This window comes from Topomyia yanbarensis, chromosome 3 (assembly GCF_030247195.1).
Source record: "Topomyia yanbarensis strain Yona2022 chromosome 3, ASM3024719v1, whole genome shotgun sequence".
In the NCBI taxonomy this organism is placed as follows: domain Eukaryota; kingdom Metazoa; phylum Arthropoda; class Insecta; order Diptera; family Culicidae; genus Topomyia; species Topomyia yanbarensis.
In genome coordinates this window covers 256,603,335-256,617,063 of record NC_080672.1, presented here as the reverse complement: position 1 = coordinate 256,617,063, position 13,729 = coordinate 256,603,335, and the positions used below count along the sequence as shown (strand labels likewise).

Sequence of the window (13,729 nt, the reverse complement as noted above, 5' to 3'; positions counted from 1 at the left end):
TTCCCTTCAATATAATACACTTTCCCGAAAAGTTGAAAAAAAATTATTTTGACGCATCGTTGGACCTCGCTGTGTATAGAAAATGTCCAAAACTATTAATTTTCAACTGCCAACAACATGTCCTTCAATAGGTATTTATTTCTAAACAATTTAAAGTTAACCGCATCAACTTCAACTCCAATAAAAGGAAAAGTAACGCAAAATGTATCGTGATAACCGATGAACCGACGATGACGATGAATACGACGATACAATTATCGACGATGACGATGAAGGCGACGATACATTATCGTTAACGGAGTTTCCGATGACGATACATTATCGTTAACGAGTAACGCCGATAAATTATTGTGAAAAATGTATCGTATTAACAACCCTGAACGGAACGCTGTTGTAGCACGGAGAACGATGACTGGCAGGTGAAAGTGAAAGACGAAAAAACCTTTAACAAAGATATCTTCCTGGAGGCACTTCGACTGGGCAGCGGAACCGAGAAGATTTTTGCAGGTGAGCTCACAAGAAGAATAGTGACGGAGTGTGACGCCACAATGACGTCAAAAATGGTTATCTAAGAGCCAGAAGGCGGACTCAGAGAGCAGTTTCTGGAAACTAGAGCCACTTTAAAACGGGACACAAGGTGGTGGACCGAGAAGTAGGTATCAACCGATGGGGAGACGTGTACCGTGTCGTGATGGCGAAAATGAAGGGCTCGTCGACAACAGCTGAAATGTGCTGAAAATAATCGTTGAGGGTCTCTTTCCGAAGCACGATCCAACGACGTGATTACCGACATAGTCGCACAGTCGCCATACTGGATCCGCCATTTAGAATTTCTATTTTCGACGTCAGAATCAGAATCATCGACCCCCAAAACCCCTTTGTAAGACGTTTTAGGCCAATATAAAAACATGGAATTTAGCCAAGCATAGTCGCCATATTGGACCTACCATGTTAAATTTTACATTTTCGACATCAGAATCAAAATCAGCAACCCCGAAAACTTATATAAAGCTATTGGCGATTTGCGTCAAAACCAAAATTAGTCATGCGACACCTATGATTCAGCTCATGAACTGGCAAAGTGATACAGTTTGCTTTTTTTCACCCGTAAGTGAGTCGTAGCTTACAACAAAATCTTCATTATCTTCTCGGAAAAAGCTTACCACTACCAAAATATGAATGAAACGAGTAAGAAATTTAGTTTTATTTGCAATTATTCTGAAATTACAGCCATTTGCAACTATTTCACTCATACATTTCTTCGAAATGTAATCGGGGTATTATTGTGGTATAAAAATCGTTCCATAAATAAAGTTCCAACTCGAAACCGAGACCCAATCAGTACCAATGTCAAACTCCTTCATATTTTGAACTACGTAGGAGATTCAGTGATGTCTATCGGAGAGAAGGATCGGCTGTGCATGATACAAAGCTGACACTTTCCTATTAGCCGGATATATTCTTTCCTCGCCTGATCTGGAGGGTTTCATGAATTTACACCATCTCATGAAGGTTTAGCTTAACCCATTCATGCCCATGTTGTTTGTGGACAACAACATTTTTAAGCAGCTACAACTTTTGATTGAGGCAAGATTTGCTCACAAAAACAAGTAAGGCTAATAAATGTGACTATTGTCTTTCATTTGAGTACTAACAGTTACAAGGATCAGCTCTAGAACGGAAGTTATTGCAGCTAGTCTGATTACATTTCATAGGAGCAGTGCTGCCAGGGACAGTTTACGTTGACGACGAAAAATGATTTTTTCATATATCTTCTTTTTGTTGCAATATTATTGAAAACTGACAAAACTTATCAATTTAGTGTGCCCTTGGCTACGTTTCCCACACAAGTGGGCTATTGTAAATATTCTAGGAGAACTGTATTGATCATTGGAAAGTATAAATTGAGCAGCTTCTAGTACTGCGTGGGAAGCACCTATCTTTATGAAAAATGGCTTTTCGTGTTTCTTAGCCCCACCGCTTTCAAGGAAAAATAGTTTTAAAATCGTACATACACTAGAAAAAAGTTGGGCATGAAAGGGTTAACTTAGGACGAACGGGAAATGCTGTTGCGGCGGCTACGGTGCTCAACAAATTACATTTCGAAACAGCGCGCATATAGCTCTGCGAATAATATTAGAAACCACTATGTTTTACACTCTTTTCGCAAGATGTTTACTCATCATCTTATAAAATGATGGTTTTCCTTCATTATCATAAACAATTATCAACAAATTGATCGGTAATTTGGTGTTTAAAAGCCATTTTTTACCAATGTTTACAGAAAATATATGCACTATGACAGAACAGAATAAAATCAGCAACACTTTCCTTCCAGCGCTATCTGCGAGCGGTTTCAACGTAGAATCACCAATTAACAGTATTAACATTGAAAAAAAAAATTCGCGTCGCAAAGGGTTAACACATTGTGGAACGCTTCTAAAATATTTAGGTAAAATTGAACAGTCATGTGCCCGCGGTACCGCAGTCAGTTTACAAACACTATAAATTAAAAAAAAAAGATTAAGCAAAATAATAAGAAAATAGGGAATTGGATAATATCTGGAAGATAGTCGGACTGTCGAGACTTCACTTAGGGGTGTTAATTGACATCTAATGATATGAAATAGAATCAACAATCCACTAGCTAATTCCCAGCATCTATAATTGTCCTATTACCGTCAAACGGGGTTACTTTCAACACTGTTCAACTTGAAAGCGGTATAACTAAAAATGCATAAACTTTAGAATAATTTTCCATATGTACAAGCGCTAATGGGAGTATTAAGACTAGTAAATGGTACTTATCAAATCAAAGCATCATTCCGTTTTCAGGATGACCAAAAATTATGCCTGTTGCAAGTAACCTCGCATATGGGGTAACTTACAACACATGAACTTCATTGAAGTCTAATGCTGTATATTTTTTGTTTACCTTTAGTACATTGACCAAATGTACGACAATTTGGATGCCGATGCTATTTACAAAGAACAGCGACCAAATGAACTATAATTTGGATGCCCATATTGTTTTCAAACAACAACGTTTTTGAACAGCTGTCACATTCGATTTATTCCAGAAATTCCAAAGAGAATAGTGAAAGAGACGAAGAGTGAAAATCAGTCAAAACGGCAACACTCCCTTTATGATGATTTCAACACTAGAATTTTGGCAACCGCTTCTACAGGCAGCGCTTTAAATGACTCCTATTATATTTTGAAAACAAACCGTATGTCGATCGATGGGTTTGTTTATCAAACGATGTGCATTTCGAAACAAAGAGATGAAATAATTCTAAAGCTTATTTTTACTCATACATATACTCTAGAATGCACCTTACAATCACGATTGAGCTAAATTCTGACGAAAATTCAAATTTCTTTTTTGATAGAAGTACAATACTTATCTCCTCCAACTCAGGCATGAGTAATGTTTATTTACATTGCACGATTGGTCTGCTCAATAAGGTATTTTTGGCTTCACACTATTCGTCTCTTTCCCTATTCTCTTTGAGAAATTCGTGGGAAAGGCTAGCTGTCAGGGTTATAACCCTTCATTTCAGAACTAGTAAGTAACAAGTATTATCCATAGAACTACAATATCAGTTCTATCGCAATTAACGTGATTAAATTCCACTGGAACAGTGCTGCCAGGGATAGGCGAGAACTAAATTATACTATATCTTTGTTATCTTAAAATATTATTGAAAACAGATAAAACCTATTAATTTACACTGTCAACGACTATCTTTTCCATGCAAACGGACTATTATAAATACTAGAAGAATCCAGTTGAGTATAAGAAGATTGAAATTGAGCATATTCTAGTACCGCTAGAGAAGCAAGTTCACGCAAAGGCGACTTCCTGGTACTTTTCTGTATTTAAGGAGCATTTTCATATTCTAGTTGTATGTTAAACCTTTAAAATTTGATTCAAAATGCTATACAGACTGTTATTTGAAACGCTTAATCAGCCAGATGGCTGAGAGGCATAATAGTAATAAGACAAAATACTGTTGCATGTTACCCAAACATGGTGTACAAACAGTAACGTTTGCTATTGTAAACTCGATCTGTACGTACAAATGATATGCTCTTACCATTAAAGTGGAGCAAAGCACGACATTCCAGCTTCTTTTTTATTGAAATATCTCGAAATACAGAAGATTACCCTGTGGCGCTAAAGAAACCGGAAATAATGACTGGTAGTACATGATAATCATTTAACATATGCTGACATTTGACAGCTATAGTGCTAAATTGCAAACATTATTATTAGTGTTGTTAAATTAATCTGAACAGAAACATGTTGAAGTGTTGCAAGTTACCCTGCTCTTGCATGTTACCCCGTTTGACGGTACTATACCGGTGTTGACGCACAGTCTCCTGAATAGATATTCTACTTAGCTACTCAACTTTTGCGATATTGAAAGATGTCACATATTTTTTGAAATTTAATGCTAAACTAGTGAATATTTGTCTGACCTATTATTGCAAAGACACAATATATGGGAATAAGAATACCAATGGAAAGCTAGAGGCCTTAGCTAATGAATGATGAAAGAGTTTAATTTATTCTGTCAACATGAAAACATTAACAATTTCGTAAAATGATAATTTTTTACTATTTTGAAAAATGGGGTTGGTTGTCGGTACCATTGAAAAATTTACTAAAAATGGAAAAATATGAATTAAAATCACAAAGATTCAAAGGGAAAATGAAATATTCATTTCAACAACCATCAAAGACATTTTGAACATCATCCTTCATCAGACGGATCGCATTCACTGCAATTGAGTTAGTTTCAGGCAACCCATTTTTTGACCAAAGCTTCAGACAAATCAGATAGAAGCTAAAGAGAGAGAGAGAGGAGGCTACAAGGTACCCCCGATACACCCCCACAATTTTTAGGTCGTGACAATCTGGTATATACAATGCGACTCAGCGGTGAAAACACGACCAGGTGGGTTTTCTTTATGTAAATGTAAAACGCTAAACCGAAAATCGCCTTCCTAGGTTTCAGAATGGTGTCAAAGATCGATCTCTGGTATCTATTCGTAAAACCCGTTACAAAAATATCCATAATGATTAGGTTATTGAGAACTCAGCATTTGCCATAAAAAACCTTTTTGAAAACTGAACAAAAATAATTGTGGAGAACTTTTCCGTGCCATTCAATGTCGAATCACAAAATAGAATAAATTCACGTCGTAAATATTCAATGCGCACACTTTTTCGATCGATTTACTTCTTTCTATAACACTAAGCAAATCATCAAAAAAAACTTTTAAGTAGAGTTTTACTTGTTCAAAAAATATATTGGTTGTAGAACAGATCATTCGAGTCTGTTTGCTTCAGCAATCGACACAAAAAGATCGTGCTAAGGCGTGCCGACAACCGACCAGTGCCGGCAACCGACCACTTTCCCCTACTCGTATGCAGACTTTTTAATATCCTGTCAAAAGATTACTACATGACATGTGTCAGTAAGCAATATGGTATTTCGTGCTGATTTTGTCTTTTCGGATGCATAAAATTGGTAACAAAAATCCTTAAAAAAATGCCACCACCTACCATTGGAGCACCCCGACCCCTGTCAAGTTGCTGTGTAAACTGTCCAGGATGATAACCCATTTGTTAAGTAAGAACGATACTGTCAAAGAAAGGCGTGACTACATTTTTCGTTGAGAAAATGAATTAAGACTCATTCTGAATATTTAAGGATTGGGCATATTTTATACAGGGCCGGCGGAAAGCGTGGGTAGTATGGGTAGTACTACCCACTCGAAAATAACCGGGTGGGTAATTACCCACTCGAAATTTTGAACCATTACAAAAAATTTAGATGCGCAACGCATGTATCTCGCACTACACACATTTGAAAACATTGATGTACCACAATTCCATTTGCATAAACGAACGTGATTTAATGTGAATGTAATGTAAGCGTGTGCATTGCGAAAAGAGAAAAAATCCTTACTAATGGACCCCTTACCCTATGCTTTCTACCCACTCGGGCGTAAAGTGTTTCGCCGCCCCTGATTTTATATTTAGAATGTTGGGCTATATCGATGTTTGCCTAAAACGAAATATTTTTCATTAAAAGGAGGGGGTGTAAGGGTTTCAGCTAGAAAAAAATCATTTTTTTGCGAATTTTTCTAGAACTTTGGGTGAAGCGAATCGACGAAAACTTTTGTGTATTATAATGTACCATTTCAATAATATTCTGTAATTTTCCCATGCAAAAATGCGACTCAGTGACGAAGTTTTTTGTAGAACGTCTCTGGAAAAAACACGATTTGCGGTGTTACTTGCCATTCAAAAACTACTTGACGGATTTCCTTCAAATTCTCCATGCACATTCTACGTAAAAAAACCTAACGCCTACGTTGAGTTTTTGAGATAATTTTTCGATTGAGGGTTTTTTTACTCGCGGATTTTTTGTTGAAAAATAGCATTTTTTGCTTCAAATTTTAAATTCTAAACAAAACGACAAAAACTGATTTTTTCTTGCTGAAACCCTTACCCCCCCTTTAAATGACCCGATTAGGCCAGTGTTTCCGGTCCTCAAATTGACACCCATTTTTTTCTAGATTTATGACGAGTGACTCTTGTAGATATTTTAGTTCTAAATAACGGGTCATTTATAAATTACGTAACGCGAAAATTGCACAAGATTGACTCCTGCCTCCCCACATGTAACAAATTGTCACAAATTTCTCTACCCCCCTCCCCTAGTACATAACAAATTCCTCAAAAAAATTTTTTTTGTTCAGTAATAACATGTTACGTAACGATCTAGTCTACTCCCCCTCCTCCGTATGTCACAACATGTCACAACTTCTCGTACCCCCTCCTCTCCTGAACGCGTTACGTAATTTATGAATGGTCTCTAAGCTGTACAATCAGAATCGTGACAGCCGATAATCGTTCTAGGAGATGTTTCAATTCAACTGTATTTTTATGTGATGTATACATGGGACAGTAAGTCACCGAAAAAAAAACAAAAACGGGTGTGGCTTGATGCCCTAATGAAAACAAATACTAAATTCAATACAAATTCAAAGTTAAGCTAAACTAAGTTCAGCTGTTTTTTAAACAAAAAAGGAACCGAACATTATTCTGCTTTACTAGTAGGAAACTACGATCTCAAAATAACATACCTTTGGATCTCGTCGCTTGAGTCATCCGGTACATCAGTCCCGGGCGTAGTGGGCATAGAATGATCACAACTAGGAATCATGCCATGTGCCGCCTGACTACCGTACATGACGTCGCCAACTGGTTGATCGTTGAAATTGGACGACGTTGGGTAGTAAATGTGCAAATTAGCACCTCCATCAGAAGCCCGCCTACCGAATGCACCTGTTACAACAATAAAAAAACATTGGTAACGTTCTTATATAAATTAAATTAAATACCATTAAAAATACTTACTTGCGCCCATAACTGTTGGCGGTTTTAACAAATGCTGGTCTTTAATGGTTAGATTATGAACCGGTTGATTCTGTAGCATCGGTATGTTGATGGGAACATTCTGGGTAGGAGCTTGCTGTTCTGCCGACCCAACCTTGAAATTGATCGGTGCGTTTGGATTTGCCAAAGCTTGCTCGTGTGCCACATCACCCGGTCCAACAGTGTGCCGTCGAGTATTGGCCGATGTGTTCGCACAAGTTGGTGGAAATAGATGATCCGTAGATTCAGGTGTTCTCGCTATGTTTGCGGATTCAAGCTCATATTTCTCAAGCTCATCCGTAGTTCCAAGGCCAGCGGACATATTCAGGATCGGAGAACCTGTACTTGTGAGTGGACTGAGCCTTTCCAGTGAATCATTTTTGATGACTTCAGTTCGATCCACAACGCCTGTTGTAATACTAGTTTTTCGTGACCGTGAATAAGCTAAGCTGGCGTGATGCTGTAACCGGCTCTTCTCCTTCCGCTTTTGCTTTAATTTGTCTACCAAAAGGTAATAGATTGCGTAAATATGATCAAAACGATTTTCATGTACGGACTGTGCGATCATGTCGGCAGTAAGGCCGGGAAGCTGGAGCATGTGAGTCATCACAACAGTGTCAAGATTTGCGCTTTCTGCTTGCTGGTATAATCCAGTTTCGAGAATTGGAATAGTATTGTACATTTCTAACCATTTGTGATTGCCAATCTGTCGTAGTGTGTAACGCTTCTCAGGTTCCACCACAAGCATATGCCTAATCAGGTGCTCACATTCCTGCGACATGAAGAATGGGATTCGAAACTTGCCAGCCACGACAACGCTTCGCAAATCGTGTAACGTTGCCCCATCAAAAGGAAGCGCTCCGCATACTAGCACATATAGTACCACTCCCAAGCTCCATATATCGGACTTAGGACCATCGTACTCTACACCTTGAAATACTTCTGGCGCCGCGTATGGCGGCGAACCACACCAAGTTCTCAGGGGGGTTCCTTCGGAAAATGTATTGCTAAAGCCAAAATCCGCAAGTTTGACGTTCATCTCATTATCCAAAAGAACATTCTCCGCTTTCAAATCACGATGAACAATTCCCTTGCAGTGACAGTAATCGACGGCGGATATAATCTGCGAAAAGATTCGCGCCGCCTCTTCTTCCTTCATTCGACCGTTTGCTACCAGGTGATCGAAAATCTCACCCCGCGCTGCGTGCTCCGTTACCAAGTAGATTTTGTTACGTGATTCCATGACCTCGTATAAACGGGTAATGTGCGGGTGATGCAACACTTTCAGTATTGATATTTCGCGAAACGTTTTCGCCAGGTTCTCCTCGTCGAGACATGTTTTATCGATTATTTTAATTGCAACCTAATAGAGTGAAGTAGCAGGAGCGGTGCGAAGGACATGAAAAAGAAGAAAATAGAACATAGTGCGTACCGATTAGATTGTGCATTTTTTATTTGCTTAATGAAATGTTGTTTATTTGATATAGCTGCTCCGCGTTTGTTAGCGCTTTTCGCAGATTTGAAGTGCTAACAATAAGCAATAATATCGATATCAGATTTGCATTCTATCTGGAATGCAATCTAATGAGAATGCCCTAGTAACAATTGAGGTTTTATGGCACTCTTGAAGCCCTTCTTAAAACTTAGAATGCACTTGTAGTGTGCTATAAAACTAGAAATGCTACTTGGGTTGGTTTGTACATTGACTTTTTTTCGTATGGTTGGAAGCTATCACAAACGGTTTGATGATATGGATATCCTGACACTATTATCCCGGAGTGAAATGAACAATAGTGTTTACCCTCATACAACAATTATTACTGTTTCAGTATTTTTCGACGCCGAGTTCTACCAGTAGATTTACAATAAAACTTCGTATAACAATTACTTTCATTACGAGACAAAAAAAAGATTCATTGAATTAACATTAAATATTCCTGTTTATGAGAAATAACTATGAGCAAAAAATGATTTTTTATGATAAGAATTATGATATATACTTTTTACTCGTCGATTTTACATTGAAATCTGCTGTAGTGTATTTTAGAATAACATTAAATATTACAGTAAATTACTGTAAAATTGCTTTACTATCACAGGGTTATGGTTTCGTTACTATAGATTTCTTATTCAGGATAGCAAATAGAATAAATAGCGTCAATAGGGTTTACGGCCAGAAGTGCCATGATAGCCAAAGTAAAGCTTTGAGTTTCTTATGTAGTGTTTGGTGAGGTAAAACTGATGCCGTTTTTGCTTAACCTCGATGAGTTAGGTTCTAATCGTAACCGTTGCTAGCTCATCATCACTAACCCGATTCAATTTCACTTCAAGCAAAAACCAAATTAGTCCAGTTCTAACTGTAACTATTGTCAACATGTATTAACTGACAGCAGTTAGAACCTGACTTAGTTCCGGAGATTTTGGATATTTAAGAACCTTTGTGTTCATTTTTTTAGAACCTTTACGGTTTATTTTTTGGCGTAGAACTTACGTGTTTCGTTTCTTAGAACGGGTGTTATTTCAATATTTTCAAAACGGAAGCATTACACCCAAAGCGAACTATCGAGAGCGTAAATGCAACTGGTTTTTTCGCTCTCGAACTATGAGCGCAAGGCTTTCTCTATTGTAGTGATTTAAATCTTACGCTCGTGTTTTGGGAACATTTATAATTAACGTTACTTTTAAAGGGGGGCAGCGGACGGGTACGACAAAATGTGAAATGCTCTGATGGAGAGGGGATGTTAAGCTAGAACTTCACGTAACGCGTTTTTACTGAAGAAAAGTTTTTACGTACCAGAGTAGGAGGATAAACACAATTTGTTACATGGGGGTTTATTTTGGGCAACTTTTGCGTTACGTAATTTATGAATGATCCCTTTCGGGTTAGAAAAAAAAATGCTCCTTTCTGTATACAATGCACCTACCCAGTCAAAAAGGGCAAGTTGCTGGCTAGCGGGGGGCTATTTGCAAACTCGGATGCGCTACTTGCCCTTCAATTTGACAGCAAGTTGCTGGCAATTAGGGGGCTATTTCAAATGCAACATTTGGGCGATTTGCCGCCGTCATTTGTTAGCCGCTCTATCCGCCCTTAAATCGCCCCCAAATCGCCCAGGGAACGCGCCATTTAATCGCCCTTAATTGCCTAATATGAAAATTACAAATATTACTTATTTTCGGATTCATTATCAACTCACATAAACTTTAGTTAAACGTCAAACTGTTTAAATCGCCTGACCATGTTCGTACGCATTTTTTTGACCGGGTATGTATGCACCTTCGTATAACTTTAACGAGAGATTGCCAAATGATAAACACCATTCGAGATATTTCTCCTTACAAGTGTAGTTATTTTTTATATTTTTTCATGGATGAGTTAATTGCATTCTTCATTGAAGTTAACCGTTTCGATTTATGCACATTTTAAGCCTATTAGCTGTATAACCAATACAATTGTATCCAAATATTAAGCAAAATAATGAACAAACATTAAGTTTTGGAACCTATGGAAACTTGCAGTTTAATGGACAGCATCAGCATTAGGGTATGAATGTTACGTTAGTGACGATTCGTTTCGGTTACTTGTCACAGTACACGAAAAAACTCTCACTCGTATCAGACAGTTTCTGTAATTCTATCTTTGCTCGCCTCAAGAATATAATCATTGAACTGAATAATATGGAAGATAATTAATATAGAAGGAGCAAATGCATCATTCTTTCTATCATGAGCTGTTCTTCAAGACATATATTTTTCTTGGTTAACTGCATCATGCATGTATGTAAGAGCTAATCTAAGTTAATGTACGTTATCCATACCTTAATACAAATGAAGTTGATTTTAGACAAGAGTATTGGGCTTCATTTGGTCGTGTGCAATTTATCGGTTGTACTTCGAGAAATTAAGTTGAGTTTCCGCATGCAAAGCATTTGGTCTGATTCTTTTATTTGAGCAAGGATTTCTTCAAGTATATACAGCAGAATAAAATGCCAAACGTGACTAACGTATTTATGCCTAATGGGGTGCACCCATAATACTTCACTGTGCGTTTCGTAGGATCTGGTTCCGGCCGTTCTAAACAGCCACACGAACATTAAGTTCTGTCCGGTCAGTAGAGTGGGGTCAGTGTAGTTACCGGCTTTCGGGTTGCGAAGCCGTGTGCCGTGTGTAGTTACCGGCTTTCGGGTTGTATGAAGCGAGGGCAAGAACATGTAGCCATCTCTGAAAAAATTGTGAGTTTAAATAACACGCACATACACACAGACATTTTCCGATCTCGACGAACTGAATCGAATGGTATGTGACACCTGGCCCTCCGAGACTCAGTTAATAAGTCAATTTTTATATGATTAAGGCAAAAAGCTTCATCAGCGTGTCACTTGTCAATATTTTTGCTTAGAAAAATTACAGAATGTTATTGAAATGACACATTATAATGCACAAAAGTTTTGATCAATTCGTTTCAAAAAAAATTCTAAAAAAATCGCAGAAAAAGTGTTTTTTACCTCCCCCAATTACAAAAATTATATGGCTACAAACGATTTTTCTTTGTGTGCCTTTAAGGCAATGGAAATTATTATATTACGATTAACGGTTTTGGGCTTCCAGGGCAATGGAATTACCACCAATAATAGTTTATACTATTATTATCAAAACATTCGTACGAGATTTAAACAATGTAAATTTTGAAGTTGATCATAGTATCATAGTATGTATGGGCCAATTCGGACCTAGTACGGGTTTATGAGCCATAGAAGTGGAACGTATCAACCGATTCACAAGTAAATATTTTTTCCTGAAAGCCTGATCAATTACGCACATTTTTTTTCTAAGGCGACTTTTTCCGATCTTTTACCGTGTTGTGTAAAATGGTTCTGCGCAAAAGTACATAAAAGATCCTAATACCCCAACCCTTTTCCAATTCGGACCACCTATTTCTTATCGATTTTTTGCAATAGAAATGAAATCTTATTTCGGCCAAAGTTATTCTAATTTGATTTTCACTAAATTTCGAATTGTGAAAGGAAACGTTCTCTTTGATAGACAAAACTTTGAAGGAAATATACAATAAAAAGTACGAGCTGTGCCCAATTACTTAAACATAGGTTATGAGCTATAACGTCGAAATCTGTCAACCGATTTGCGAAAACTCATGTTTTCCTAAAAGCTCGACCGACTGCTCATATTCTATTATTCACATACCGATTAATTGAAAACAGTTAATAGTCTCGCCTAAAACAAGATATTAAATAAAAGATATTATCCGGCAGATCCAAAATCACGATAATGCATTTGACTTATTATATTGTTGTTGCCAACAAAAATCTTTTTTGGCTTACACATTTTTCAAAAAAAAATGCTCCGAAACAAGATTCGTCCCTAGCACACGCACACGAAAACTGAGAACCGTAAAATTTTGTGAGATGAAACAGAGCTACACGACAGCCGACGAATTTCGCGCCAACTCGAACAAATGTTGGCAGCACCCTCTCAGATTTTAATGAAACTTTCTGTACATGAAGACTTTGTCACAAAAAGCCACTTTGTATACTTTGTTTTTCCAAAAATGATCTAGACTGTCTTTTTAAAAGGGTCAATCTCAAGTCTAAAAATGACAAATCCTACAAAAAATGTTGTAGGAGTGATTTTCACAAAATTAGTCAAATTTTTGAAAAAAAAATATTGAAAAAATTCTTCATCGACTCCTACACTGAAAAATTCGAATTTAAAAATTTAAAGTCGATTTACAAAAAAAACCATCTTTGATTAGGATGAAACTTTATTCGAAGACAGGTAATTATGTTCTCTACCTACCGTCAAAAATTCAAGTTGGGCATTTTCAAGAAAAAAGTCATTTGAAAAAAAAATTCCTTGTCCAAACTAAATTTTTTCTCAGTGTATTGTTATCGAAAACTAAACCAATGAAAGTTCTAATCACCTGGAAGACACCCATGGAAAAAGACCCCGTGATGCTATTGGTGGCGCTCTCAAGCGAATGGCAAAAAGAGCCAGTCTTGCTCGCGACTATGGAAATACCATAACAACTTCCCGAGAATTATATTACTGGGCAGTTGAACAAACTGAAAAAATATCACCAAAATAAATTTCTGCTACATATCCATTGAACAGTACAAAAAAATGTCAGAAGAACTCGAAGAACTGTATAATAACGCCAAAACAATATTTGGCACTCAGAACATGGTATGAATTGAATAAAACATATTAAATCCTTTTTCAACATTCTATGGCGTCAATGAAATCATTTATGATGATGGT

The 13,729-nt window shown here is 37.2% G+C and overlaps 1 protein-coding gene across 2 annotated transcripts in view; it reads right to left on the bottom strand.

Moving 5' to 3' along the window:
* The window catches only part of LOC131694126 (serine/threonine-protein kinase SIK3), a 49,742-nt gene that overhangs the window by 23,007 nt on the left and 13,006 nt on the right, over positions 1-13,729 (bottom strand). For both annotated transcript variants that reach the window (XM_058982562.1, XM_058982563.1), the window contains exons 2-3: positions 7,439-8,819; positions 7,165-7,366 (exon numbers count right to left, since the gene is read on the bottom strand). In XM_058982562.1, the coding sequence (XP_058838545.1) occupies positions 7,165-7,366; positions 7,439-8,819 (1,583 nt within the window). The remainder of the gene's footprint in view (positions 1-7,164; positions 7,367-7,438; positions 8,820-13,729) is intronic.